The sequence below is a fragment of the Nerophis ophidion genome, linkage group LG21 (assembly GCF_033978795.1).
Source record: "Nerophis ophidion isolate RoL-2023_Sa linkage group LG21, RoL_Noph_v1.0, whole genome shotgun sequence".
Lineage (NCBI taxonomy): Eukaryota > Metazoa > Chordata > Actinopteri > Syngnathiformes > Syngnathidae > Nerophis > Nerophis ophidion.
The window spans coordinates 27,859,189-27,883,370 of NC_084631.1; the positions used below are offsets into that span (position 1 = coordinate 27,859,189).

The following is a 24,182-nucleotide window of genomic DNA, read 5'->3' on the forward strand; positions in this document are numbered from 1 at the left end:
CTTTTAATGTGTGACTCAAAGGAGAGAGTTGGGTCGAAGATAATACCCAGATTTTTTACAGAGTCACCTTGTTTTATTATTTGGTTGTCAAATGTTAAAGTTGTATTATTAAATAGAGGTCGGTGTCTAGCAGGACCGATAATCAGCATTTCCGTTTTTTTGGCATTAAGTTGCAAAAAGTTAGCGGACATCCATTGTTTAATTTCATTAAGACACGCTTCCAACTGACTACAGTCCGGCGTGTTGGTCAGCTTTAGGGGCATGTAAAGTTGGGTGTCATCAGCATAACAGTGAAAGCTAATACCGTATTTGCGTATGACGTCACCAAGCGGCAGCATGTAGATGCTGAAGAGTACAGGGCCAAGGACCGAACCCTGGGGAACTCCACACGTTACCTTAACATAGTCCGAGGTCACACTGTTATAGGAGACGCACTGCATCCTATCAGTAAGATAAGAGTTAAACCATGACAGGGCTGAGTCTGAAATACCAATTCGTATTTTGATACGCTCTAATAAAATATTATGATCGACTGTATCGAAAGCAGCGCTAAGATCGAGGAGCAGCAACATAGATGACGCATCAGAGTCCATCGTTAGCAATAGATCATTAGTCAGTTTTGCGAGGGCTGTCTCAGTCGAGTGATTTGCCCTGAAACCGGATTGAAAGGTTTCACATAGATTGTTAAACGCTAAGTGCTCATTTAGCTGCTCTGCAACAATTTTTTCGAGGATTTTCGAAATAAAGGGAAGGTGAGACACCGGTCGGTAGTTTACCATGAGGTCTGGATCGAGGTTAGGTCTTTTAAGGAGAGGATGAATAACCGCTTTTTTGAATGCAACGGGAACAGTGCCCGAGGAAAGTGATAAGTTTATAATATTTAGCACTGATGGACCTAATAATACAAAAAGCTCCTTGATAAGTTTCCCAGGAAGTGGGTCAAGTAAACATGTTGTTTGTTTTATTCCATTTACACGTTGTAACAATCCTTCTAATGTTATTTCATCAAAACGAGAGAAACTATTTTGGATATTTGCAGTATCCGCCGTATATACAATCGTATCTGTGTTACTATAACCCCGTTGTAGCTGGGACGCATTGTCTTTAATCTCCTTTCTAATAAGTTCAATTTTCTTATTAAAGAACTTCATAAAGTCATCTGCCGAATGGGTGGAGCTACTGGAAGGAGTCCCTTGTTGGGTTAGCGATGCTACTGTACTAAACAAAAATTTTGGATCGTTTTTATTAATGCGGATGAGATTTGAGTAATAATTAGTTTTAGCTAAGGTAAGCATGCGTTTATAAGTTATTAAACTATCACTCCATGCTTGATGGTGCACCTCAAGTTTAGTCGTGCGCCATTTGCGTTCCAGCTTTCTACATAATTTCTGAGCTCTAGTTTCTTCAGTAAACCATGGCGTACGCCTTTTTGGAGCCTTTTTTAACTTCAGCGGTGCTATACTATCAATGGTTTCGCGCAGGGCGTTGTTAAAGTTGTTAGTGAGGTTATCAATAGAGCCCACATACTTTGGGAACGGTGCCATTACCGAGGGCAGTAGGTCCGCAAGAGTCGTCGTTGTGGCAGCATTAATGTTGCGGCTGCTATAGCAGTTATTATTATTATTAGCTTGCCGAACATGAGTCTGAACTTCGAATTTTATAAGGTAATGATCGGACATTACTTTAGTATACGGGAGTATCATAACTTTGGAGACGGTGATACCTCTGACAAGCACTAGGTCTATCGTATTACCGCTGCGATGCATCGGTTCATTTATTATTTGTGCAAGACCACAGCTATCAATTATAGTCTGGAGCGCCACGCACGGTGGGTCCAATGGGGTATTCATATGGATATTAAAGTCCCCCATTATAATTATATTATCGGCGTGCGTCACTTGATCAGCAACAAACTCTGAGAATTCACTAATAAAGTCCGAATAGGGCCCTGGGGGGCGGTAGATAACGGCCAGGCACAGAGGCAGAGGTGTGGCAGACTTCATAGAAAGCACCTCAAACGATTTATATTTATTATTTAAGTTAGGACTAAAGTTAAAGTTTTCGTTGTATATTAGTGCGACACCCCCTCCCCTTTTGAGGTGACGGGCAATATGCGCATTCGTATAGTTAGGAGGGGATGCCTCATTTATCGCAAAAAAGTCGTCTGGTTTAAGCCAGGTTTCGCTAAGACCGATGACGTTAAGGTTGTTGTCTCTAATGACCTCATTGACTAATAACGTTTTGGGAGACAAAGATCTGATGTTTAGAAAGCCCATATTATAGGTAGTGGGCTGTTTTAAGGAGTTGTTGATAAAATTATCCGTAGTAGCAATATTAATAATGTTGCGTTTATTATGCGCAGTGTACTTAAAATAATTACGACCATATCTAGGAATTGATATGACGGGAATTTTCAGATTGTCTACTTGGCGCTGCGATAAACTGAACGCATCATAATTTGCCACCTCAGTAGAACGCATGTCTAACTCTGACGAAGTCATAGACACAGTAGAAAAAACATTTTCTGAGTTGTGTATTATTCTACGAAAATTGCTATGTGTACAGGGATCATCCAGCCTGGCGCTGGCTAGCTCTAACTTAACTGACTCCATACCCAGGCTAGCAGGCTCTGTAATTGCCTGTGACCGGGCTTGCTCTAGTGCAGTTAGTCAAATGTGGCTCAATGCGAAGTCTATGTTCCGAGACAAGAGGATAGCGCCTTCCTGGTTAGGGTGAAGGCCGTCTCTCCTCAGCAAGCCAGGTTTGCCCCAGAAAGAGGGCCAATTATCAATAAACGTAAATCCCTGTTGTCTGCAGAAGCTATCCAGCCATCTGTTAAGAGAGACTAATCTGCTATATCTCTCATCATTGCCTCTCCCAGGCAGGGGAGGTGGGTTAAGTGTCTAGGATAGCGAAAACTGTATTCCAACCAGGAAGTAGCGGCTTATTGTCCGTAAATTGCCATACATGCTTGCCACTTAGCATTAAAAACAGGTACGTAAACAATGACTCTATCGGCATGGAAACAGAATATTTATTGTGCTCAACACAAGGAATATAAGACAAGTACTTTCCTTTAATAAATATAAGACTTCATTTATGCCAGCAATACGTACAGTGTGGGGAGGGACGACTGTACTATCAAATGAAGCAGGAAATGTCACCTGGGCATTGCTAAAAAACACAAAGTGTGTAGCTTGCTATCCCCAGGTATAGCTCTGCTTAATGGCCTCTTGTCTCTCCCACAGTGAGGAGATGAAGTGTCTGTTGGACCCACAGTACCTTGAGCATGATGCCTAGTGAGTATAGTTGGATTCCAAAATTGCTTAATTGATTTTTCATTTAAAATTGTTTTCAATTTATTTTATCAGGGTTTGTACGGGTGCTTAAAAACCTTAAACATGCTTATTAGATTTTAATGTTTTTTTCAAGGCTTGAAAAATGCTTGAATTTTGGGTGAAGTGCTTGTAAATGTTTGGAAATGTTCATCATATTTCTCGGCAGTCTGACTCTATAGGCTAATTATAAAATGGGGAAAAAATAAAATAAGTTTCCTTAAAAATGAAAGCTAGACGCTTGATTTGTTGGTTTTGCAAGAGCCCTTGCATTAGGTGGTTATGTACCGAAGTTTTCGGAGTATAAATCGCTCCGGAGTATATGTCGCACCGGCCAAAAATGCATAATAAAGAAGGAAAAAAACATATACGTCGCAGTAGAGTATAAGCCTAATTTTGGGGGGAAATTTATTCGATAAAATCCAACACCAAGAATAGACATTTGAAAGGCAATTTTAAATAAATAAAGAATAGTGGACAACTGGCTGAATAAGTGTATGTTATATGACGCATAAATAACCAACTGTGAACGTGCCTGGTATGTTAACGTAACATATTATGGTAAGAGTCATTCAAATAACTATAACATATAGAACATGCTATACGTTTACCAAACAATTTGTCACTCTCAACGCTAAATCCGATGAAATATTCTACCTCGATGTCGCTTCTCAACAACTCTGCCAACTCCAAAGGCATGCGCCGCTTCCTCTTGTTGTTTTCTGCTGCATATTTCACTACGTCCAGTTTGTAATCTGCAGTACATGATTTCCTTTTCGGTGCCATTTTTGTTCAGCCCTTCTCAGTTTTTATAAGTTACCCCCAACGTTGATTTGATCCATTTTAATAGCTATGGCAGTAGCATGTAGCATATAGTAATTAGCATCCCATGAACCACAATGCACTTCTGCCATGACCCTCCCCTGCCGAATTCTTAATGGCTGTTGTGTGTGTGACGATTGCTGACGTATGTGTGACAATTGCTGAGATTTTCTTCGTCTCTACGATTTAATATTTTACGGTAATGTGTTAATAATTTTCACACATAAATCGCTCCGGAGTATATGTCGCAAACTATGAAAAAAACTGCAAATTATAATCCGAAAAATACGGTATATATGGCTCTGTGTCGCCCCCAAGAGGACAGTGGTGTATCGGTCCATCATGCCGGGAGGTTGTCGTTTTAATGAATATTGGATGGAAAATGACAAATACAAACTTTGGATAAAACGTGGACCAAATCCACGTGTAGCCTGCTGCAAAGTATGCAAAAAGGAAATCCAGTTTTTCGCAATGGGAGAGTCTGCCCTTTCGAGTCATTTGGCAGATAAGCCACATAGATTACTACCCTACTAGTTAACTAACGTTAGCTTAAGTTTTGTTTTCTAACCTTTTGGCACATGCTAGACCTAAACTGAAAGATCAGCGCTAGATTACATGTTAATTACGGACAGTTATTACAAGCTATGAAAGGAAAAAATGGAGCGTTTGTCAATGATACATTATAATGTTAACAACTTCCCTCAACTAAAAATTGATTTGTTATCATAGCCACATTTATAAGGCTAGATATGCTTAATGAAAGGTGACTGAGGTGTTGTGAAACAATGGTCTCCAACCTTTTTGTAGCTGCGGACCGGTCAACGCTTGAAAATTTGTCCCATGGACCGGGGGGGTGGGGTTCATAAAGAAATACAATCGTGTGCTTATGGACTGTATCCTTGCAGACTGTATTGATCTATATTGATATATAATGTATTTATTGTGTTTTTTATGTTGATTTAATTATTTATTTATTTTTTTTTTTTTCTTGTGCGGCCTGATACCAATCGGTCCGCGGACCGGTACCGGGCCGTGGCCCGGTGGTTGGGGACCACTGTTGTGAAACAAACAAAATATTTTCCTTTAATTTTTTTATCCTTACATTATTGTGGAATAGTTTTGTTAACAAATGAGTGAAATACACATTTTGAGGGTGCATGTATTCATATCACATTATGCAGTTTACACACACAAATCAATTTGTGCAGTTCGATGTCATTGAGTGATGTAAGTAAGAAAAAGAACAAGAAATCTGGAAAAACAACACAAATGGAGACATCTTTGCAAACACCAATGACATTGAATAGTCTACAGAAACACTGCTTCATTTTCCATGCCCCATTCAGTTAATGATAACCGCTGGTTCAATATTAGGCTTAAGTTTTAGCAGATTTTCCATATTTTTCCTTCAGATTGCATTTGGTGACCTCAAACAACAAGGATATAGATTCACACTGGTTTTCGCCTTTTGATGGGTACAGGAAAAACTACAAAATTTATCTTTAAAGTCTTTAAAAAGTGCTTGAATTTGGCCATGGAAAATGTGTACGAACTCTGTTTTATGTCATTTTTGTGGTTTAGCATTTGGCATGTGTTTAATGGTATTTCTGTATTTGCTGTCAAAAATTCCAAAAATAAATGTTAAAAAAAAAGAAGATTGCTTGATTGGTGACAAATTATTTCCTCTTTTAGTGCACTGTTCTCTCAGCTGATGGAGACTGCAGAGCCTTGGTTCTCTTGCTATGAACGAGAAGTAAGGCGGGTGAGTTACAACCACACGTCTTTGTGTGTACTGGCTGGAGGCTAGTCCCAAACGTTTTATGGGGGTAACGATTGCTCAAGTACGAGCACACAGATCGGGACTTGTTGTCCAATCCATGCCAGCACTCCTCCCTCCTGTTTTGGAGGAGGGCTTTGGTCCGCCCACTAAAATGGCGCATTCAGTCAGAAAGCAACAAGAAGATGGTCTGTAAAGCAAAATCTATGCACAATTTGGACCATTAAATGGCCAGTGTTTTTCTACCTTTTTTGAGCCCATGCACATTTATTTCATTGAAAAAATCCAGAGGCCCACCACCAGCAGAAAACATTAAAAAATAAAACTCAGCCGCAGATATTGACAATAAAAAGTTGTTCTCGCAATTGTTGGAAATTGATCTAAATTATAACCAACCATAAATCACTATAGCTCTTGTCTCAAAGTAGTTCCACTGTCACGACCTGTCACATCACGCCGTGACTTATGTTAATTTTTTTGGTGTATTCCTGTGTGTAGTGTTTTAGTTCTTGTCTTGCACTCCTATTTTTGTTGTTTTTCCTGTTTTGTTGGTATTTTTCTGTTGTAGTTTTAATGTTTCCTTTGAGCGCTATTTTGTGCTCTGCTTTGTTTTACAAAACAAGACTATTTAAGTTTTTGCTATCCTTCTTTGTGTAGACATTGTTGATTGTCATGTCATGTACGAATTAGGGCTGGGCTATATATCGATATACGTGATATATCGCGGTTTTGTCTCTGCGATGTAGAAAATGACTATATCCTAATATTCGAGTAGACGTTCTCACGCAGTTGTTTTTAGCTGCGGGCATTACACTACAGGCTCTCCTCGCTCTTTCCTGTGTCTTCTTCTCACAGACAAGCAGGCCCACATTCTTACGTACGTCACATACTGTCACGTCATACGTCACATACGTATACACCCTCACCCAGCAGAGAGGTAGCGGCGTGGCTAACGTTAGCTGTGATGCTAGCGGGTTGTTGCGAGAGAAAGAAGGTGCAAATCTCGTAACAAATGAAGGAAGAATTAATTCTCAAGCAAAATAGCATGGGGTCCATCGTCTGGCGGTGGTTCGGCTTCAAGCGGGAATATGTCGAATAGACAATTTTAATTTGTCGTGTGGGGCACAAGCGTTGCTACCAAAAGTAGCATTACTGCTAATATGTAGCATGATTTGAAAAGTCACCTGCTAATAACTTTTAATAAATACAGTTTTGGTAAATTGACTTAGTTGTGATATCCTTCTCTGCATGAAAGTTTAAAAGTAGCGTATATTAGTGCAGTATGAACAAGAACGTTTTAATTTAGACACATAGATTTACCATACTGCTGTGATTATATGTATCCAGTGTTCATTCAAGGCTAAGGCAAAATACTGAGAAGTATATCGCGATATGGCCTAAAAATATCGCTGTATTAAAAAAAGGCAATATCGCCCAGCCCTAGTACGAATGTACTTTGTTGACGCCGTCTCTGCTCCACACACTGTAAGTCTTTGCTGTCATCCTGCATTCTGTTTTTGTTTACCATATTTTCCGCACAATAAGGCGCACCTAAAAACCTCCAATTTTCTGAAGAGCTGACAGTGCGCCTTATAATCTGGTGCGCCTTATATATGGACCAATATTGAGCCAGAGCGGGTCTCGCAGCTACGGTAAGCAGCCGCCGACTTCATTTCCCCCCGTACAAGAAGCGCGCAATGCATGCTGGGATATATGACTGCGTGAGACTTGCCGTTTTATTTCCATTTGTGCGTTTATGTAAAGACCCCAAAATGGCTCCTATTAAGAGACACGCTTTTGACGCAGAGTTTAAATTCAAAGCGATCAGTCACGCTCACTGAAGAAGAAGAATTTGAGGGATTTGTGGATGAGTAATAACTTAGTAAAGTGAGCTTTACATGTTTATTTTGTGTGTTGTGTTGTGTGACATTAACGTTTGAGCAACATGTAGTTATTGACATATTGTCATTGCTTTGCACTATTTCGAGTGTTACTATACTGTGATTGCACTAACATTTGATTTACCGTAACAGTATCAGACTGTTTTTTTACGTCTTTATTGAATCAAGGAAAAGTTCCCCTTTTCTATGTGATATAAATGTTGCACTTCATGTTATACCTTGCCTTTGTTAAAACATAGACAAAATACCACGTCACTGACTTTACCTCGGGGAAAATAATAAACAGCTGTTTATTCATTTTGGAAGTGAACGGAGTTGTCAGAACGCTGGTTTGTAATCTATGAATAAAGTTTGACTGTTTTGTTGACATTCCCTTATGTGCAGCTCCATCAAATGGATGCATAACGTAACCCCAGCCTCTATCCATCCATCAAAACATCTTCCGCTTATCCGGGGTCGGGTCACGGGGGCAGCAGCCTAAGCAGGGAAGCCAGACTTCCCTCTCCCCAGTCACTTCGTCCAGCTCCTCCCAGGGGATCCCGAGGCGTTCCCAGGCCAGCCGGGAGACATAGTCTTCCCAACGTGTCCTGGGTCTTCCCCGTGGCTTCCTACCGATCGGACGTGGCCAAAACACCTCCCTAGGGAGGCATTCGGGTGGCATCCTGACCAGATGCCCGAACCACCTCATCTCGCTCCTCTCGATGTGGAGGAGCAGCGGCTTTACTTTGAGTTCCTCTCGGATGGCAGAGCTTCTCACCCTATCTCTAAGGGAGAGCCCCGCCACCCGGCGGAGGAAACTCATTTCGGCTCCTTGTACCAGTGATCTTGTCCTTTCGGTCATAACCCAAAGCTCATGACCATTGGTGAGGATGGGAACGTAGATCGACCGGTAAATTGAGAACAAGGCGAGAAAATTGGTTCTCGCCCGGAAAAGGGTGGAGTGCCATCTCTGGGTTGGGGAGGAGACCTTGGCCCAAGTGGAGGAGTTCAAGTACTTTGGAGTCTTGTTCACGAGTGAGGGAAGAGTGGACCGTGAGATCAACAGGCGGATCGGTGCGGCGTCTTCAGTAAAGCGGACGCTGTATCGATCCGTTGTGGTGAAGAAAGAGCTGAGCCGTAAGGCAAAATCCCAGCCTCTAGTGTAGTGTCTTTTCTATAATGCGGTGCGCATTATGTATGAACAAAGTTTTAAAATTGGCCATTCATTGAAGGTGCGTCTTATAATTTGGTGCGCCTAATAGTGTGGAAAATACGGTATTTTGCAGGCAGTTCAGTTTTAGTTTCATTTTTCATAGCCTTCACTAAGCTAAAATAATTTTTCTCGGCGGCACTCGCTTTTTTTTTTTAGTTTTGGTTTAAGCATTAGATAGCTTTTTACCTTCACGCTGCGTCCTGCTATCTTCTGCATATTGTGACCAACAAACCATGTTCCCGACATCTACAAAACAATTAGCACTACGGAGGAGTATAACGTGTTACTTTGCCGAGCCCTGGACCGTATAGACACTCGACAACGGCACATTATTTGTGTAATTATAATTACTGGTTTGTATAAAATAATTTTAACCCATCCATTCATCCATCCATTTCCTACCGCTTGTCCCTTAATTAGGTAAAATTTCATAATCTCTCACAGCACAAGAGTGGTTGAAAAACACTGCTATAGACCACATGAACTTGTTTGAAATGGACAAAGGCCTTACATTACCCATTTGAATTACAGCTGAAACATTTTTAACATGAGGTTGTTTGATTGTCTCCACAATGAAGTAAGCACACAAAAGAAAAGACATTCATCTACACACAAGGTCCTCACACATTAAGGAATTATGTTTATTTGACAATACAGCTCTTTCAGAAACTGAAAAAAAGCAACACTGCTATACGGGATCAAGGCTGGCTAGCCAAATGCTAATATACAATGGACGAGCCCATTGACAGGCTACCAAAAATGAGCATTGGAATTGTTTTGTCCAAAGGCTTAACAAATGAGATATGAATGGACCAAAACTGACATAAAACAGCTACTTTCAAGAATATAGTCCACACACTGCGGAGAAGAATGTTGTCCTTGTTACTACGAGGCCAGTCTGCTGCGTTCTTTGTGTGTACGTCGTGCCTGTTTTTCAAGTATCCAAACATAGTTGGTGTTAGTAGAACATGATTCACATGTATCACTTGGTGAGTAAAGTGTTGCCTCGGAAAACATAATCAAATTTTTTAATTTTTTATTTTTACAAACATTTTTACTGGTGCTAGCCCAACAATGTACTTGTGGCAGTGCAGGTACACTGCAGGTACCGAGGTTAATTGTGTACCTTTCCTCCAGCTAATATTATATTGTTCAGCCTGTCACTCATACAATTATCAAAATATTAAAATCGTGAAAAAACAATTAATGGGCTGTGCAAAGTTTATTCCCATTCGTGGGCTGGTGACAATGAAACGGACGAGTGAGTGTACAAGTGAAAAAAAGAGCATGTCTCCGAGAAGTTTGGGATGTCACCATATTTACTGCTTTTTATTTGACACAGCGCTAGTATGCCTAACCAATAGTCACTAAACTTAACAAAAGAGTAAGCCTTGACGTAACTGCAGACAGGATCACGGAATTGGACAATAAAACTTTATGTGCTGTTTACGGCAGAATATCAGGGAAATTGACATAAATGTAAATAAAATGTTATTGTGAGCAGAAGGGAAAATAATGTGTCCGATAGCACTCATTCATCCCTGAAACATGTCCTGGACTAAACAATGTGGAGGTGGCAACTAGAAAGTGGGAAGCTAAAGCTAGCAAGAGCAATCTATACACTCACAACACATCTCATCTGCTTGTGTTATTGTGAATGACATAATAGATTATGGACAGCAACACACTTTTCCCCCCTTCACAATAATAGCGCGCCATGTCTGGTCTGACTGCGCTAACAAAATGCCATCCATTTTTCTACCGCTTGTCCCTTTTGGGTCGCGGGGGGTCGCTGGTGCCTATCTTAGCTGCATACGGGCGGTAGGCGGGGTACACCCTGGACAAGTTGCCACCTCATCGCAGGCTAACAAAATGAAAGTTTCAAAAAAGTACCTTATACAAGCATAATGTACTTAAAATATTGATAAGTTTACACGATTACTATTGTTTTACGTGAAATACTGGTCTAAATTGTCCAAAGATGTATCACACCAATAAATCTAAGGATTTTTGCATTTAATTAACAGCATTTTATTAAATATTATTTATGACACAAACTTTCAAAAGCAAAAAAACAAATTTTATTGTCGTTTTTTTCATTGTTATTGCTATTTTTAATAATTATTATTTTACTTGGTTATTTGTTACTAGTTTTATCTGTTATTCTTTTGAATTTTATTTCAAGTTGAGTTTTAGCGGTGTAAAAAATTATCGTGTTATTAATCATGATTTCAATATCAGCCCGATAAATTAAGACAATTATTTTTGCCATATTTCTCCAACCCTACACTAAGATAGATAGGTATTTCAACTTAATAAGTAATAGTTTTGGGACCAAATAGGTGGAAGTTGATGACTTGAGTTGATGGCGGTATAGCTCGGTTGGTAGAGCGGCCGTGCCATCAACTTGAGGGTTGCAGGTTCAATCCCCGCTTCCGCCATCCTAGTTACACTGCCGTTGTGTCCTTGGGCAAGACACTTTACCTACCTGCTCCCAGTGCCGCCCACACTGGTTTAAATGTAAAAATTAGATATTGGGTCTCACTATGTAAAGCGCTCTGAGTAACTAGAGAAAAAGCGCTATATAAATATAATTCACTTCACTTCACTTCCCACAGCACAGGGATGTGCCACGGCGCAGTGGTTGGGAATGAGGGGGGGCGGGGGGGTCGTGTCCAGAGAGCATGTGATCCTCAGTCACGCCACTTTGTTTCCATGCAGGGTAAAGAAGAAATGCTCAGCAGCATCCCTTTTGCACGGCCCCAGGACTTCGGGCCATCTGTTGCCATAGTAACCAAAGTCAACCGCATCCAAGATCAGCTGGTGAAGAAGCACGACGTGGAGCTGCACATGCACCTCAACCGGCTGGAAATCGCCCCGCAAATCTACGGAATGTCAGTACAAAGAGTGTCAGTGCTCTTTTTTGGTTTCAACTGCATAGCCAAACCTTTTTTGCTTTTGCCCGCTTTAGCCGCTGGGTGCGCCTGCTGTTCGGGCGTGAGTTCCCCCTTCAGGACCTGCTGGTGGTCTGGGACGCGCTGTTCGCTGACAGCATCACTCTGGACCTGGTGGACTACGTTTTCGTGGCCATGCTGCTCTACATCCGAGACGCTCGTACGACACACCCGCACACCTGCACCTGTGTTTTGAGACTGATTTTGTTCATCAGGTGTATCTTTCAGTGATCGCCAGCAACTTCCAGACCTGCCTGGGCCTCCTGATGCACTACCCTCCGATCGGGGACATCAACTCCCTGCTGCAGAAAGCTCTTTTCCTCCGAGACCCCAGAGTAAGAAACCGCCTCCGCTTGTGTTTGCCATTGAAAAGGGATTTGAGGTGTCACGGCCACGCTATGCTCGTTGCAGAGTGCATCCACGCTTGTAGCGACTTTCACACCACTTCTAATGAGGCTATGGTGCACCTCATTAGGCGCTCTGGTGTACAGAAGATTCATTCTTCCATTCAGTGCAGCGCAACTGGAGATAAAATTAATTGAGAGTGGGCTTGTCCCGATACCAAAATGTGTTTCGATACTTTTCTAAATAAAGGGCACCACACAAAAAGTCCTTATTGGCTTTACTATAACAGAAAACCTTTAGATACATTAACCATAACTTTCTTATTTAGCCCTGAACGATAACAAACTTTGCTCGACAAATATATTGACCTACAAATTATTGCCCATATACAATGTTTTTGGAGACGAAATGACGTAATAATAACTCAATAATAATATTGCAAGTATATTCTTTCAAAGGCAACAAACTTGTATTTCTCGTATGTTGTTCAGTTCAGTTTGGTTTCAGTTTATTCGGAACGTGCATATCATACAATGTAATGCATCACATATTTCCAGTTGTTTCATTACAGCATGTCCGAAAAGGTGTAAGAAGAAGCTGAGCTTATTTAATCCTACCCCTTTTCCTACCATAGCAATTTTATCCCATTTCCTTGTTCTCTGTAACAGAACAGTGAATAAATAATAAATTAATAATATACCATAGTATGTAAACAAATATGAAATACATAAATAATCTTTATCTCAAAAAACTAAACAAAAAAAAGGGTTCAAGATCCATCCATTTACTACCGCGTATTCCCTCCGGGGTCGTGGAGGGAGCTGGAGCCTATCTCAGCTACAATCCGGCGGAAGCCGGGATACACCCTGGACAAGTCGCCACCTCATCGCAGGGCTAACACAGATAGACAGACAACATTCACATGTTCATCATAACCTACTCAGTGGCCTAGTGGTTAGAGTGTCCGCCCTGAGATCGGTAGGTTGTGAGTTCAAACCCCGGCTGAGTCATACCAAGGACTATAAAAATGGGACCCATTACCTCACTGCTTGGCACTCAGCATCAAGGGTTGGAATTGGGGGTTAAATCACCAAAAATGATTCCCGGGCGCGGCACAGCTGCTGCCCACTGCTCCCCTCACCTCTCAGGGGTGATCAAGGGTGATAGGTCCAATGCAGAGAATAATTTCACCTCACCAGTGTGTGTGTGTGTGTGTTTGTGTGACAATCATTGGTACTTTAACTTTACTTTACTTTATCATAATTATTGTTCTGTGTACTTTGTGAACACCTGTAGTTTGAACAGTTTCTTAAACTGAATCATATTGGTGCTTTGTATGATTTCTTTGGTTTATCCATTCCATAATTTAATTCCACATGCGGATATGGTAAAGTGGTGTACGGGCATAAAAATTATTGTTCTGTGTACTTTGTGAACACTTGTAGTTTGAAAAGTTTCTTAAACTGAATCATATTGGTGCTTTGTATGATTTCTTTGGTTTATCCATTCTATAATTTAACTCCACATGCGGATATGGTAAAATTGTGTACAGGCATACAAATGTTTTAAATTTGATTTTCCTCCATGGTAACATGAATGTCAACTTTGAAATAAAACAAAAAAATCCTACCAAAAAAAAAACTGTCTGTTAGCAACATTTTTGTGTATGTGCGTGTACTCCAAAGGCCCGCTGCAACACAGTGACTTGCCTTGTAACCATAACAACACATGCATAGGACGGTCATTTATCGTTTGGTTAATTGATTTATTGAATATTGGCCCAGGCCATCTCTTACTGCAACAAAAGAAGAATGTATGCATGAAATAAGATGTTGAACATACTAGACAACTTGTGTTTTAGTAGTAAGTAAACAAACACAGGCTCCTAATTAGTCTGCCGACGTACAGTATGCAGTAACATTTTGCGTCATTTATCATTCTATTATTTTGTCATCATTATTTATCTACTTGTTCATTTACTGTCAATATCTGCTCATATCTTCTATCTACACTTCTGTTCAAATGTAATAATCACTTATTCTTCTGTTTTTTGGATACTTTACATTAGTTTTGGATGATACTACAAATGTGGGTATGAATCTGATACCAAGTCGTTACATGATCATACATTGGTCATAGTTAAAGTTCTCCTGTGTCCAACGATGTATTTCATGACTTTATCAACAATTACCAATCAACAAAAAAATTTGTGATAATAAAAAAATATCAATGTAATCTTTCTATTGTCGACTTTATACTGTTCTTGGTATCGTTACAGTGAATATTGTTGTAGATTCACCCTTTTGTTTACATAGAGTAGCGCTAGCTATTGTATCCTCCTACAGTGTGTAGTGAAGCATGTTTAGCTATTACTCGTCCCCCAATGATGATGGTACATGTAAGAAACTTTGTTGCCATGGAGGCCAGGATAAGTCATTTAAACGTAGCTAAAACACAGTGGATGGACATTAGCCGCTAGCTAGCAATGTTTTAAAGCACCGCCTGCAGAGCAGATCTTCAATGTTTATAGGTTCACTTTTATCGGCAAAATACGTCCATTCTCTCTCTTCTGTCTCCACACTGCTTCCGCCTGTCAGTGCACTGTGTGTGTGTTGACTCACATGCGCATTGGCTCATATTAGCAGCTATTTCAGCACGGCATGCTATCATGTCCATGGAAAAAATAGGTACTGGTATTTTTTTTAAGGCAGTATAGTACCTTTTTTTCTAGAGAACAATCAAGTGCTCCATTCCAATATTATTGTTTCGCAAAAAAAAAAAAAAAAATTAACACCTCTCAAAAGGGTAATGGGAAGGAGTATAAACGTTTTGAATCCCACCTTTTTTCCATCGTTAAACATGAACTGAAAACACACCTATGAAGGTTCTCATCCATCCAGTCATTGTCCTCTCAGGGCTTTCAATTGATTACAACTGGACTGTTTGGTTTGTTTTAAAAGATGTTTTGCCTCTCATCCAAGAAGGCTTCATCAGTTCGTGATCACAGACTTAAAATGGTCGGATCTAGTCCAAACAGTTGGTGCCAAAACCCCAAATATTTATACTTCAAAACCAGAATGGTGTGCCTGGACAAGGATGGTTTCGCCCTATGGTATTGAGAAAAACAACTGTTGAGATGCAAACAAGCAATCCATCCATCCATCCATTTTTCTACCGCTTATTCCCTTTTGGGGTCACAGGGGGCGCTGGCGCCTATCTCAGCTACAATCGGGCGGAAGTCGGGGTACACCCTGGACAAGTCGCCACCTCATCGCAGGGCCAACAAGCAATCCTAACTGTCAAAACCAATGACAGTTGTTGAAGTGTAAATTCCCCGTCTTTCAACCAAAACCATTCCTAAAAGGACGGTGTTGTACAACATTGTCCTTTCAATCATTCTTAAAAGACTCTGCAATTCAGCCTCCAACAAATAACAGCTGTTAGAAACATTGTGCTCACAGATGCTCAGTGGCCTAGTGGTTACAGTGAGATTGATAGGTTGTGAGTTCAAAACCCTGGCCGAATCATACCAAAGACTATAAAAAAAATGGGACCCATTGCCTCCTTGCTTGGCACTCACCATCAAGGGTTGGAATTGGGGGTTAAATCACCATAAATGATTCTCGGGCACGGCACCGCTGCTGCCCACTGCTCCCCTCACTGCCCAGGGGGTGATCAAGGGGATGGGTCAAATGCAGAGGACAAATTTCACCACACCTAGATTGTGTGTTTGACAATCATTGGTACTTTAACTTTAACTTTGTGCCATTTGTTTACAACTGAATGAAACGTTAACGTTGATTCCGACTAATTTGGACTGGTAGTAGTCGATCCACAGCGATCGTTCTGCCACATATTACCTCAATGCTAACCAGGGGGTTTTACACTTCAGAGGCTGTCGTTCGCTTTGACAGTTTGCATCCAAACAGTTGTTTTTGTCACTATAATAGGGCGAAACCATCCTTGCCCAGGTTTGGAATATAAATATTTGAGGTTTTATCACCAGCCTCTAGACTAGATGTGACCAATCTAAGTCTCAGAGTAGATGTGACCAATCTAAGTCTCAGAGTGGATGTGACCAATCTAAGTCTCAGAGTAGATGTGACCAATCTAAGTCTCAGAGTAGATGTGACCAATCTAAGTCTCAGAGTAGATGTGACCAATCTAAGTCTCAGAGTAGATGTGACCAATCTAAGTCTCAGAGTAGATGTGACCAATCTAAGTCTCAGACTAGGTGTGACCAATCTAAGCCTCAGACTGAATGTGACCAATCTAAGTCTCAGACTAGATGTGACCAATCTAAGTCTCAGACTAGATGTGACCAATCTAAGCCCCAGACTAGATGTGACCAATCTAAGCCTCAGACTAGATGTGACCAATCTAAGTCTCAGACCAGATGTGACCAGTCTAAGACTAGATGTGACCAATCCAAGTGCAAGACTAGATTTTACCAATATTTGGGGTTTTAGCACCAGCCGCTAGACTAGATGTGACCAATCTAAGTCTAAGACTAGATCTGACCAATCTAAGTCTATGATCATGAACTGATGAAGTCTACTCGGATGAGTGTCTTCTAAGACAAACCAAACAGTCCAGTTTTGATCGATTGAACACCCTGAGATTTAACTGAACCGTGTTCTATCACATTGATCTGGAGTTACATAACTCGATTTGCTCGGATGAATGTGTTTAACAATAATGCCATCAAGTACATTCAAAACAGGCCTCGCTATAGCGAAGAAAAATACTGGATTTGTACAATGTCTTCAAGTGCAGCGTTTGCTAACTCAGGCTGCTCCATGTTCTCACACCAAAGATTGAGACACAAAAAGTGCTACAACGTGTTTATTTTGCCTATCCTCTGAGGTTGTACCCTACATCTCTTTCTATGAATCAATTTTCAATATTTGTGCTTTTAACATGATAAGCCTTGTGGAATACTCTACCAAATGAGGACATTGGAACAGTTATGACCTTGGAAATCTTCTATTGGTGTGCTCCCTGATCCCCACATCTGCGTTAGCTTGTTAGGTTTGATAATGATTCCCCCAAACGTCCGATGATAAAAAACGTAGAAGTGAGATGACAACTTTAGCCTCAGTAAACCCAAACATCTTCTTGACACGCTTCATTGCTTGGTCTTCCACACTATAAACACTATAAACAAGTCTTTCTTTCTCTCTCTACTTCTCGGAGAACCATCCACGACCTGTCAACTACCAGTTCCAGCAGAATCTGGATTACTACAAAACAAGAGGAGCCGACCTGATGAATAAGACACGGTAAAATGAACACGCTGGTGTTTGCTGTAATTCAAAAAAAGACGTGGGTGCGTGCGTGCATATAAACAAAAACAAAACGTTTGGAAGCCTGTGGTCCAACATTGAAATGTCTTCACAGCTCAGGACTTTGAACTTTTTGTCCACTAAAACTTAAAAAAAACCTTACTTGCATGGTATCTGGTAGTTTGCTATAATATGCTTGGATGCATTATACTACTTCTATAGTATTATAGCGGCTGTCTCTTGTTTTTAAGTTAAAGTTAAAGTACTAGTTTTGTTCCCAAAATTGCAAATGAAGAATATTTAGAATAATAAACAATATCAACTTTGCATCATCAACCAGTTGCATCATCAACATCATCACCCAGTTGCATCATCAACTGGGACATAAAATACCATCTATAGTATTTACACAATATCTTGCATACACAGGGCAACAATATGTTGGGGTTTTTTAATAGACTTTTTGTCGACGAGGCCCAACTTTTCCACTACAGAGGGTCCTGGGGCCCACTCAAATATCAGTCATCTTACTATTAGTTTGAATATACTTCAATAATGACTTCATACCTTCTTACAGTTTAACAGGATAATAATTGTCAAATTATGTGATGAAATTGTGTTAATCACAAAGATTTTCATCAAGATTTAGGTCAGGCTGATTACAAAAATAAATACTGCAAAAGAAGGCAGTTAGAAAAACTGATAAAAAATGTATTTGTTTATAATTACACAGTGCTAAAATAAATACATTTTAACTAAATTAATAATAATGCATAACATTTTTCCAAATTAGTTTGTCAATTTAGATGCAAATGATTGTTGTTTTTTTTCATTCAAGAAACGTTTATAACTTCTAACTAAAAAGTAGTGGAAAAGTGTATTACAGTTAAGTACCTGGTTGAAAAACAGATATTCTTTGGTAGCCCTCTCGGGGCCGCTTGCCTTACCGGGGTTTCTGTAATTGAATGTGGCGGACCGCCACGGCATTTTTATTCCCGCCCCACCTTGAAAAAAGTTTTTTTTTTACTTGAAAACAAATTAAAGTAATATAATATATTGTAGCCGCCAGAAGAAATCACACAACGTCTGACGCTATTTTTTACTTTTATAATCAATCTTGTGATAACAAACGGCACAATTCCAAGAGGTTTTACCTCCCGTGTACACACTTTTGTCTTGTGAGTCCGCGCTTACCCGCCGGACACACAACACTTCCTCATTCTCCGTCAATTACCATTCAGAGACGGACGGTGTGTTTGCAAACATAGGCAAAATCTGACATCAAATCCAAACCACACAAACATAAATCATTAACATTAGCAGGTCATTACAATATGAATTGATATACAGTATATATAATATATTATGTGCACACTAATGTGATGTACTGAAAACTTGACCACAAAAAAAAGACTTAGATCACCGAAAACCGCACTATGGAAATCAGATGTAAACAAAACGCGCAGGCCATTATCTAGAACAGGGGTCACCAACGCGGTGCCCGCGGGCACCAGGTAGCCCGTAAGGACCAGATGAGTAGCCCGTTGGCCTGTTCTAAAAATAGCTAAAATAGCAGCACTTAACAGTGAGCTGCGTCTGTTCTTTTAATTTTATTTATTTACTAGCAAGCTGGTCTCGCTTTGCTCGACATTTTTAATTCTAAGAGAGACAAAACTCAAATAGAATTTGAAAATCCAAGAAAATATTTTAAAGACTTGGTCTTCACTTGTTTAAATGAAATCATTTATTTTTTTACTTTGCTTTTTATAACTTTCAGAAAGACAATTTTAGAGAAAAAATACAACTTTAAAAATGATTTTAGGATTTTTAAACACATATACCTTTTTACCTTTTAAATTCCTTCCACTTGTTTCCTGACAATTTAAATCAATGTTCAAGTATTTTTTATTTTTTATTGTAAAGAATATTAAATACATTTTAATTAAATTCTTCATTTTAGCTTCTGTTTTTTCGACAAAAGATATTTGTGAAATATTTCTTCAAACTTATGATTAAAATAAATAAAAAATATTCTGGCAAATCTAAAAAATCTGTAGAATCAATTTTAAATCTTATTTCAAAGTCTTTTGAATTTCTTTTAACATTTTTGTCCTGGAAAATCTAGAAGAAACAATGATTTGCCTTTGTTAGAAATATTGCTTGGTCCAATTTGTAATATATTCTAACAAAATGCAGATTGGATTATAACCTATTTAAAACATGTCATCAAAATTCTAAAAATTAATCTTAAGCAAAAATTACTGATGATGTTCCATAAATTCTTTTTAAAAAAATGTCTAAAAGTTTCGAATTAGCTAGTTTTTCTCTCCTTTTATTTTGGTTGAATTTTGAATTTTAAAGAGTCGAAATTGAAGATAAACTATGTTTCAGAATTTAATTAACATTTTTTTCCTGTTTTCTTCTCTTTTAAACCGTTCAATTAAGTGTTTTTTTCATCATTTATTCTCTACAAAAAACCTTCCGTAAAAGGAAAAAAAATGTATGCCGGACAGAAATAGCCATTATTTTTATATATATATATATATATATATATAATATATATATATATATATTCATTTATTAAAGGTAAATTGAGCAAATTGGCTATTTCTGGCAATTTATTTAAGTGTGTAACAAACTGGTAGCCCTTCGCATTAATCAGTACCCAAGAAGTAGCTCTTGGTTTCAAAAAGGTTGGTGACCCCTGGTCTACAGCATTGTCAGCATGTCTGTGATGTGGATGTAACTAGATATACCTGCGGACAGCCATCTCCAAAATGTGCAAATATTAAGAGGACAGTGAGAAGAGAATGTCCAACTGGAGAAGCAGCGCCAAGCAAGTGTGACGTGATGCTCACTGCAGCCTCTTTAGTCAGGGACATGGAGGGACAGAAGTAGTCTCTAAACACGACTACATTCTATTGTAACACCAGAAGAAGATTAGATTTGTTGCTCGTAGTTTTTAATTTTTTAAGCCATCATTAAAATTCTCAAGAATGAAACTTGAAATTTCCTCAAAGTACTTTGTACAATAAGTATTTGAAAATATGGCAAAACAATATAAAAATATATCTTAATCCATCCATCCATTTCCTACCGCTTGTCCCTTTCAGGGTGACAGTGTGTCCTTAGCTGCATTCGGATAAGTCGCCACCTAATTGCACGGATAACACAGATATACTAATTAAAAATAAAAGATTTGTTTTTAATAGTATGTTGTGGGAAATGCAAGAAACACAGCGTTGTTACTTTCAGGTCTTTATTGTAAGAGTGCCAACATGAGAATAAAACACAACACAATATGCACTTTTAAAGTGTGTCCAAGAAGCCATAAACCACACGCATTTTGCTGAGTGTGAGCATGGTCCTAGTGCCCGCCACAATCTCTACATTTTTTTTGCCTTTTTATCCAAGCCGATGGACGTAATTTATATTGCACATTTTAGAAAACAATAAAAGTGCTGCACAGGAGTTAAAACACACATTTACAAGCAGGCTAAAACTAAGGAGAGTCGATTGTAAAAATCCTATCATTAGAGGCAAATTATTCCATGATGTTATTGTGACCATGCCCCCACAGTCTCGGAGAGACCCTGCCCTGTGGTTAAGAAACCCTGTTTTCAATAATCATAGCACTTACTGGGCGTCCGCTCACATTCTGTAATGTCATCCTTGTGCTTTCATGCTTTGATTTGCTGTGATGTATTATTATTTTCCATCTTGTCCCCCCCCCCCCAAGTTCCAGCACCAAAGCGGCTCCTCTGAACATCAACAAGGTGTCCAGCAGCCTGCTGAACTTCGGCAGGAAACTCATCTCTCCGGCCATATCAGGAGCGTCCATCAACAGCGACGTGCACGCCTCGCCCGCTTTGCCCACCGGGACGTCGGAGCCCCCCTTGCTGCACCCGCTCGCCGAGCCCCCATCGGACCGTGCGCCGTCGCAGAGCCACGCCCCCTCGCAGCACTACCGCATGCTGAAGTCGGAGAGCATGCCCGTCCACCTGGGCAAAGGTGAGCAGAAGACACTCCTCCACTTCAGGCGTCTCTCCCGGCGCAAACTGGTACGGACGTACAAGGTAAAGCACATGCCTCTTGCTGCACAGCATGTGCTTTGGCCAGCCGAGGGTGGCGCTCAAACGCTGCCTTTCTAAAGCAATGTGATGGCCGGTTTGTCAGTTTGTGCATTTAAATGAGAAAAGGAGCTTAAGTCCAATCAAATATTTGTTGTCCAAGACCCAGAAGTCGTTCATCAAGTCCTGCTTGGTGTTCAAGACCCAGAAGTCATTCATCGAGTCCCGCTTGGTGTTCAAGAACCAGAAGTGATTCATCGAGTCCTTAATGTTCAAGACCCAGAAGTCATTCACCGAGTCCCGCTTGGTGTTCAAGACCCAGAAGTCATTAATTGAGTCCTGCTTGGTGTTTAGAGACCCAGTAGTCATTCAGGGAGTCCTGCTTGGTGTTCAAGACCTAGAAGTAATTCATCGAGTTGTGCTTGGTGTTCAAGACCCAGAAGTCATTCATCAAGTCCTGCTTGGTGCTCAAAGACCCAGAAGTCATTCATCGAGTCCTCCTTGGTGTTCAAGACCCAGAAGTCATTCAGGGAGTCATGCTTGGTGTTCAAGACCTAGAAGTAATTCATCGAGTTGTGCTTGGTGTTCAAGACCCAGAAGTCATTCATCAAGTCCTGCTTGGTGTTCAAAGACCCATAAGTCATTCATCGAGTCCTGCTTGGTGTTCAAGAACCAGAAGTCATTCATCAAGTTCAACCAAGTTAATTCAGAGAGATGCAGTTTGACTGTATAAACATGATCTGAAAAGACGCATCCATTCAATTAAACCCTCCACAATCAAACCTGCATGTAAATTAGGAATGTGCCCACCTATTGACCACCGATCAGTATCGGCCCATTTTCGTCATGGCCATTACCGACTCATGACTTTTAATCTCAAACGCAGATCCCCTCTGAATGACCTTTTATGTTTTAATATTATTATTATTAAAGCAATAATAATCTCCTGGTCTACTTGGTGTCAATGATGTTTGAGTCTTTGTCAACAATTTGTCTCCCAGGCCAGAGCTCCAAGGCGGTCAGCTCCTCTCCCAGCATCGACAACCTCTCGGCCGGGGGTCAGTCCTGCGCCTCGCCACCTCCGCCACTCTCCAGGGGAGGAAGCGACGCCAGCGCCTCGTCGCCGCCCCTCTCTGCCACCAAGAAGGAGTCGTTCTTCCACATCGCTCGCTCGCGCTCCCACAGCAAGACCATGTCCAGGAAGGAGACGGTGAGCCGCCTGGACCCGCCCCCACATTTGCATTGTCAACGGCCATTGCTTGTTTTCCTTTTCTTGTTCTAACGTCACCTATGATTGTGGCAGGACGATGACTTGGAGGCCCAGGTGTCCTTCCTGCAGGGTCAGATCAACGACCTGGAAGCCATGAGCAAATACTGTGCCAAGATGATGAACACTCACATTTGTAAGTCCAGCACTACACAGCGTTTTGAACAAAAAACATTGTGCTAGCATAAAACGTTGAAATAATAACAGTAGCTTGCAGACTGGGAAGAGTTAGCATACTTGCATGAAAAATATATTTCTCAAAACCCATCAATTTCAGGTTCATATGAATAAGAATAGCAAAAATGCTAGCATATAACATTAGCATGCTGACCTATTTAACAATTAACCTACTTCTTACAGATCACCAACACATAGGAAAAGTTGAAGTACTAAGATGGCGACAAGTATCAAAATTCATGATTTTTACTCTTAAACATACAAAAGTAGCTCTAATGCTTGCATAAAACGTAAGCATGCAAACTTAAGAAAACATTTGTATACTTCCAAGAATGCACCACATAGATTTTGAGGTTTGAACGTACAAAATTAGCACAAAAAATAAGATAGCCTAAAATGTTAGCATGCTAACCTTAGCATGATGAGATAAAAAAAGTTAACAAACTTCTTTTGGCGCATCAAAAATAAATCAGTAAATAATGTTTATAATAAAATAAAAATACGTAATGATATATAAAGAGTAAATCGGTAAATAAATAATGTTTATAATAAAATATAAAGATGTAATCAGATATAAAGAGTAAATCGGTAAACAAATGTTTATAATAACATATACAGTATAGATGTAATCAGATACGAAAGAGTAAATCAGTAAATAAATGTTCATGATAAAATAAAAAGATGTAATCAGATGTTTACAATAAATCAGTAAATAAAATAATATTTATAATAAAACAGAATATGTTGTCAGATAAATCAGTAAATAATGTTTATAATAAAATGTAAAGGTGTAATGAAATATAAGAGTAAATCAGTAAATAAATGTTTATAATAAAATATAAAGATGTAATCAGATATAAAGAGTAAATCAGTAAGTAAGTATTTAAAATATAAATTTGGAATAAGATTTTAACAATAAATCAGTAAATAAATAATGTTTATAATAAAACAAAAGATGTAATCAGATATAAAGAGTAAATCAGTAACTGTTTATAATAAAATATAAAGATGTAATCAAATATTAACAGTAAATCAGTAAATGTGTATAACATATAAA

General features: G+C 39.6%; 1 protein-coding gene across 3 annotated transcripts in view; it reads left to right on the forward strand.

Annotated features, from left to right (window-relative positions):
• tbc1d5 (TBC1 domain family, member 5) overlaps positions 1 to 24,182 on the forward strand; it is a 71,100-nt gene that overhangs the window by 41,864 nt on the left and 5,054 nt on the right. For all 3 annotated transcript variants that reach the window (XM_061882419.1, XM_061882420.1, XM_061882421.1), the window contains 9 exons: positions 3,249 to 3,299; positions 5,850 to 5,919; positions 11,749 to 11,921; positions 11,999 to 12,141; positions 12,210 to 12,316; positions 17,523 to 17,608; positions 21,351 to 21,622; positions 22,683 to 22,891; positions 22,985 to 23,084. In XM_061882419.1, coding sequence (XP_061738403.1) covers positions 3,249 to 3,299; positions 5,850 to 5,919; positions 11,749 to 11,921; positions 11,999 to 12,141; positions 12,210 to 12,316; positions 17,523 to 17,608; positions 21,351 to 21,622; positions 22,683 to 22,891; positions 22,985 to 23,084 — 1,211 coding nt within the window. The remainder of the gene's footprint in view (positions 1 to 3,248; positions 3,300 to 5,849; positions 5,920 to 11,748; positions 11,922 to 11,998; positions 12,142 to 12,209; positions 12,317 to 17,522; positions 17,609 to 21,350; positions 21,623 to 22,682; positions 22,892 to 22,984; positions 23,085 to 24,182) is intronic.